The sequence below is a fragment of the Acanthisitta chloris genome, unplaced genomic scaffold, assembly GCF_000695815.1.
Source record: "Acanthisitta chloris isolate BGI_N310 unplaced genomic scaffold, ASM69581v1 scaffold7405, whole genome shotgun sequence".
Taxonomy (NCBI): Eukaryota; Metazoa; Chordata; class Aves; order Passeriformes; family Acanthisittidae; genus Acanthisitta; species Acanthisitta chloris.
In genome coordinates this window covers 61,389-68,455 of record NW_008674231.1, presented here as the reverse complement: position 1 = coordinate 68,455, position 7,067 = coordinate 61,389, and the positions used below count along the sequence as shown (strand labels likewise).

The 7,067-nt window shown below is 39.3% G+C and overlaps 1 protein-coding gene across 1 annotated transcript; it reads left to right on the top strand.

The window, feature by feature from the left end:
• Positions 1-873: 873 nt before the first annotated feature.
• On the top strand, positions 874-6,162 carry LOC103802731 (transmembrane protein 168-like; the record flags this gene model as incomplete). Its single annotated transcript, XM_009075253.1, has 2 exons — positions 874-1,148; positions 5,391-6,162. Coding segments are annotated over 2 exons (823 nt in total), but the record flags the coding sequence as incomplete, so codon positions are not given.
• Between the last annotated feature and the right edge of the window lie 905 nt (positions 6,163-7,067).

The window sequence follows — 7,067 nt, the reverse complement described above, 5'->3', positions numbered from 1 at the left end:
TTTTTATTATATATTCTATATTTATATACTATATATATTTGAGTTTATATATGCTGTATTTATCTACATCTGATAGAGAATATATGTATATTTATACAAAGAAAATGCATTTTGAAACCCAAGGACTCTCTTTTCATTTCTTATAGACATACATATAGACACGCAAACATATGTCTAGCGACACACGCAGACATACATGGTTTGTTCCAGCTCTAGTTTGTAACTGTCTTAGAACTTTGATTTGCTAAGCTGTGAATACTGTTTTCTGAAATGCATTTCTAATGCTGAAAGATCAGCATCTGAACAGCACACACAGGGAAGAATTACTGTATTTGTGTGAGTTCCATATTGAATAAAGGCTGGTTTGGAACAGAGAGAAATTAATTCAAAATACCTGAGTAAAATGTGTATTTGGATTTCTCTATAGTCCGTTGTTGGAAACTAGTTTACAAGACGTGTTGTGCAGATCAGCACCCATTCTCCCAGTGCTTCTTTCCAGTTGTGTGTGAAAAAGTGCCCATGTGAAGGCAATGCTCCTCAGTGGGACCTTATGAAACTGTTGGAGCCTCCCCAGCTTCTTCATGTCGCAGCTCCTCTCTCTCCCTCTGTCTCTCAGCTGCAGGAGTAGCATAGGGTTGAGTAAGAACTATGCTTTGAAGAGTGACAGAAGGGAGATAGTCGTCCCTCACTCAAATACAGTAATTTGTGTTGTTTATAAACTGTGCGTATAAAGTCCATTTGAATTTAGAACAGTGCTACTTTGTAGTTTGCTCTAGAAAATATGCACAGGAGGAAAAAATCACCAATTGCCTCAAGTTCACTAAGTGTGGAATAATTATAAACCATAATCATAGCTGTTTTCCTTCTTTTCAGTCCTGATGGCCAACCAACTCTTCTTCCACCTGACCACGTACAGGAGTTAAGTCTGAGGTCTGTTGGTATGCTTAATGCCATCCAAAGATTCTTTGCCTATCACATGATTGAGACATACGGTTGTGACTACTCTACCAGCGGACTGACCTTTGATACCCTTCGCTCCAAGATCAAGTCTTTTCTCGAACTTCGGACAGCAGATGGACCCAGACATGATACCTATATTCTGTATTACAGTGGCCACTCACATGGCACTGGTGAATGGGCACTGGCAGGTAACTGGGTTGGGGTTTTTTTTTATTAGTAATTTTGATACTGATAAACTTTACAAATCAATTCATTCACTCTGTAAAAAGTTATATTGTATTGCACAACTTTGAAGTTTTGGTCATACTTACCATCTGATTGTCCAGAATGGCAAAGAACCATCAGTCTTGGAAGAACAGGTTAATGCAAGCTCCTGGCAGGAAAGGAAGGTAGAAAAAGATAATATACAGAGCATGACTGTTAAGAGATTCAGAGGCTACAAGGAATTGAGATAATGGTTGCAGGCTGACTACCTCTGCTAGTGGAGAGAATGGAGAAATACAGAAGCTCCTTTTGTTTGCAGTTAACTTGTAAAGAAGTGCCTCTTTCCTTACCTTGCTTTGTATGACAGTCAGGTATGTTACTTCATGAACTTTATGTCATTTTAGTATTTATTCACTCTAATAAGAATCCTTTTGCAGCTAACTAATCTTACACTTGTTCTCCAAATTGTCTAAATGTTGTTGACCTCAAATGTGTTCTAACAAGTTTAAATATGGTTTCATTTTCCCCTAATTTTCATCTCACAAGATTTTCATATTCACCGAGTTAACTTTTAAGATTGGGTTTTCCCTTCATAAAATTAAAAGTGGAAATGGCCCTCTCCTTCTCTAAATACAGATTTTTCCCTGTATTTTGAGGAATATTTATCCACTGTAATGAACAAGCATAATATTTTCTCATTCCTTGGACATTGCAGAGTGAATTATACAGTGTTCTGTGTCCCTGTGTCAGACTATCATGAAGGACTGCATTTATGTCCTTAAGATGTGCTTTGGTTTTTTGTAAAAGATAGAATCAATAAAAGAAACAGGAGGCAGGTGTACACTCCACAGTAGAAAAGCAGGTCTTCTTCTGTGGGTGCTGTGTAGCCTCAAGGCTCACAACCTTATATGGATGTCCAGTTTAATGCCTTGTCATATCTGGGCATAGACTTCACCATTTCCCATTTTCTTGGCCCATTTTTGGACTCTTTATAATGGGCAGTTCTATCTCAGCTCTATTCTTTTGTAAACCTTCTGAAGTTTTCAAATCATATGAAGGTTTAGCCTTGCTCTGCTGCTGTAGGGAACTGAGTTTCTGAGTTCACTGTGTGTAAAAAGTGAATGTCACAGTAAATACATTGAAATCAACTTTTTTCTTTCTGGGATAGAATTAATTCTCTTGGAAAGGGCTCTGCCAGCTTGCTTCTGGCTGTTTTTTAGCAGTTTCTCTCTAGGTGCATATGCCCTTCGACAAATACTGGCTTTGTGTGTGGTCATGCTGAGGTGGGTGTTCAGGTACAGGTCACCTTTCCTCTGGAGACTTTATTCCTGTTTCACTGCAGCTCCATGCCCAAACTATTAGAACTGCTGAAGAGCAGTGTGTATTTTTTCTCAAAGGCTTCATCTGTACCAGTGATTTGAAAAAGCCACAGCTATACTGTGAGCTTAGTGTGAGTGGTGTGCTGCAGTGTATGCTAGGGTGGCCAAATGACTTCTCCAAGAATAAGGTGGGTTTGTCCATAAGAGCAGCTGCTGCCCTGTGTGATTGCCAAGTGTGTCCACACCTTTTATGGAGCAGGCTAGCAGCAAAGATTTGCTTCCTCCGTGTGCTCCAGCCAGAAGCATAGACATGGTCAGCTTTCTAGCATATATAGTCAAATGTTGCTGCAAAAATTGGGCAACTTCCAGCCCAGTCCTGGCTTACATCTATCCACCCTGGAGTGTGACAAGGGAGCTCAGGTCTCTCTGTACCTGTGTAGGTAGATGTAGCCTAAATTAAACTCTGTCTTTGCTTTTAGGATAAGGACGAAGGTAACTGTTAAAAATAAGTTAAAAATAAAGAAAGTTTCGGTGCTAAATGATAGAGTGTGTAAATGCAACGGTGTTTTGTTTTCTCACAAAGCTCTTTTTCAGTTCTCTGTCCAAGCACATGTTCAGCTTCTATTTGGATAGATGTATGGTCACATAAAAGAGAGGAACAGGCAGCTGTCAGGTCTTACATACTTTTTTGTGATTAATTTCAGTTAAATCATGCAGTGTAATGATTCTCCTTCCAGATAGCTCTGCTCCTGCATGTAACTTGAAGTATAACCTGAAAAGATGAGGGCTGTTTGACTGTGGAATTGTGCCCCATGTACTGAACAGTGGCATTGTGTGACAGATGGAACATTGGTCATCAGCTCCAGTAATGTGTACCATCCTCTGACCTCAGAAGAGGATGAAGAGAGATGGCAACAATGCAATAAAATATGCAGATCTAATAGAAGAAAAGTAGTTTCTCACTGCCAGCTTGTGCTATGGTCCTGCACAGCAGTAGCAGTGTAGTCTTTGTTTTGTAATGACAGCTTTCAAAGGAGGCTTACTGAATTTATTAATTCACTAATGATGTTCCTCTGTTGTCAGAAGCTGAGATGCGACACAGTGGTGTACAAAAGAAACTGTTAACTAGTCATGCATAAAATATGAGCAGTCAAACAACCTGGGAGGTCGTGTTCTTTGAGTGAAGGCAAAGGCAAGAGCTGAGCTAATGAAGCTTTGTCTCTGTTGCTGAAACTGTCAGCTTAGCTGTCGGCCTGCAAAACCTGCCAAAGAGCCAGAAGTGGCCGTGTGCCTGGATTTCCTACGCAGCTTGGTGCCTAAATCCTGCACTGGCTGATAAGTCCCCGTGTTTGAGGTCAGTAGGGTTAGAAGCTGAGCATGTGTTTGCATGTGTCTGTGAAGGATGAGTTGATTTTCTGTGGGTGATTCTGTCCTGTGCTGTTTTGAAATCACCTGCACCCCTACATAGCTACACTAAAATAAAGTTTATTTTTAAGCCTTTGAAATGTGAACAAATAAAGAAATTTTTACAGGTAATTGACACACAAAGTGTACCCAGAAAAGTGAAACTGCTTCTATAGAAGTGTCTGCTGTAAATAACAACAGCAATTTGGGAATCATGTATCAAGAGAAGTCATCACTGTAGGTTTCTATATTAGAGGTTTCCTTTGGTACTCAGTTTTCCAGGTTTGCATTTTTTTGGAGAAGGTTGCAGCTCTGTAATTAATTAGCTTTTACTTTAGCTGCAATAGCATGTGCAGTGCTTTAACTCTGAGCTATTAATTTGAAGCACATTTTTTGTCACCTCTTACAGGTAGAAATGTAAGTGCTGAAATATACAGCTAATAATGTTTTAAACACTGCTGAATTATATTCCACAATGACAATCACTGTGGAATTAAAATGCAGTTATTTTAAATCACATTTTTATACCTTTCTTCTTCATTGTTTTCAAAGTTGACATTTTCAAACTGGAGTGTTTTTGCTGTAAATCTGTATCATAGCTCCAACCTGCCAAAACCTAGACATACCAGTTCTTCATGTTAATAGTCACTATGGAGCCAATGGAGATTTATTCACTTGTTTGCAAAATGTTGTCCTTAGGCACTTGAGTAAGTAGTCTGCTTTTCAAAGCCATGTAGATCCTGCAGCATTCTTCACACTAAAGCAGAAGGACTCCCCTCTATAGGTAACTTGGTTTAATTACAATCTCCTCTTTCAAGGCACTGTTGGAACAAGAGCTGAGACAGAACATGAGAAGTTGAACACTAGTTGCAAGTGTCTTCTGAGCTGATAGGAAATAAATATTGTGGGGAAATTCCTGTGAGACTTTTGTTTCACTGAGCTGTAAATTCATACCAATTTTCTTGAAGTGCTGATAACAACTGTGTCTATAGGAGAATCTCTTCATTTCTGGTCACGTGGATTTTTGTACCTGCAGATGACTTTCTCATTGTGCTTCAAAACTGTTAGCATGTGTTTTGTTCAAAAGTCATCTCTTAGAGGAGCTTTTTTTTAGTATTCATAAAAACATATTAAAAAGAGTAATTTCTTGTTCCTTAAAATTCTTAACCTGAAATATTTTGTATAAAATCTTCTCTTTCCTTGTTTATCTATTTCCAGATTTCTTCAATAGTCTGTAACTTCTTTCACTCTGTGAGATAATTTCTTTTTCTTTAGGGTTGGGGTTTTTTCCCCCTAATCAAGGGTGAGTTAAAGGCTTCATCTGCCACAGCAAGTCAGGTGGATGCAGTTAATACGTCTCTGGAGCTCTGCAGCATACACAGAGAGGATCTGTTATATCTGTCCAAGTTGTTAATGTAAGGGATTCTTAGAACCTACAGTCAAAATTCTGCAAAGGTTTCTGTTTCTTCATCCTAATATTAAATCTTTTTGTTCTTGTGGCAGGAGGTGATGCTTTACGCCTTGACACGCTGTTGGAGTGGTGGAGAGAGGAGAATGGCAGTTTTTGTTCTCGACTGATCATTGTCTTAGACTGTGAGAACTCTCAGCCTTGGGTTAAAGAAGTAAGAAAAGTAAATGACCAGTATGTTGCTGTGCAAGGAGCAGAAATGGCCAGAATTGTAGACATCGAGGAAGCAGATCCTCCTCAGCTTGGTGACTTCACCAGGCAGTGGGTTGAGTACAACTGTAACCCCGACAGCAACATCAGCTGGTCAGAGAAGGGCCGTACGGTGAGAGCTGTGTATGGTGTGTCAAAGCGCTGGAGTGACTACACTTTGCATTTGCCAACGGGAAGTGATGTTGCCAAGCACTGGATGATATACTTCCCATGCATCACCTATCCATTAGTGCACTTGGTAAACTGGTTTTGTAGTCTCAATCTGTTCTGGGTCTGTAAAACATGCTTTAGGTGCTTAAAAAGACTGAAAATGAGTTGGTTTCTTCCCACAGTGCTGGACACAGGACAGGGTTTCAAACTCGTCAAGTCCTAATTAGCAACCAAAGAGAAAATGAAGTGAAAGCTCTGGGAACTTTCTCACTGTACCATACTTAAACTTTTTATATGACTATTTTTCTCTGAAAAAGTCTGCTACACTCACTTCATTCAGCTCTTTGAGCAGCTGTACTATATGCAACAGTTAGAAACTGCAATCTTAAGAGGGTAGGACTATGATATTTTGAGTTTTGTTACTGGTCTGTATGTACATATGTAAGAGACTTATTTAATATGACAGTTGACATTTTCATATATGTTACTTAAAGCAGCCTTTGTTCAGAGACATCAGTTTTTTATCAAAGAGAAATAAGTATTTCCAGAGGAAGACTGATTTGGTCTCTATTTTAGGATAAATTTTCCTATGTGTGTGCTTTAGATTTGTTTTGGTTTTGCTTTCATGTGCCAAAGGTCCAGCAGACAAATCCCTTGGATAACCTTAGAGCACCTCAGTTCTAAGCCATCTTCTGGAGCCTGGGCTGGGTATATAAACTTCTTGTTCAAGCACATAAATTGGATACTTGAAGTTGAGCTGAGCAAGCATCCATCAGGTTGCAGAAAAGCAGCACCACCTCCTCTGCAGAAGTCATTGTCTTCCATTTCTGGTCAACAACCCTTGAGTATAGATGCATAAAGGCAGTCACTTGGTTTGTAAAATCACTGTTTTGACTGCTCTTTCAGTAGAAGTTTCTCTCTGCATCACAAACTGTTACAGTTGGAGCCTTAGAAATTTTTACTGAGGTCCCATAAAGCAACACTGTAATACCTCATAGTCATCCTGTGAACAAGTCAAGAAGTTACTCCTTTTTGATTTGGAAAAGCTTTGAATATCAACCATAACACTTCCTACTAATTATAATTGGTAAATCTCTACTTGCTATTGTTACATTTTCATGGACATCATCTGTATCTTTCTTTTTTGTACATGAAGGGGAACTACAAAAGCATGAGACCTGTCCTGAGATTGTGAGCAGGATCAGCTATGCAGGACAGAGCTGGGACTGGCTTTGGACAGAATAAATGCAACAGTTGGTGCTGCTCTTTTGCCTCCGGTTATTGAATGGTTTCCAGTTTATTTATCAAACTGTTAGATTTTCTCTAGGATAGACTGGGTTATCTTCAGCTGT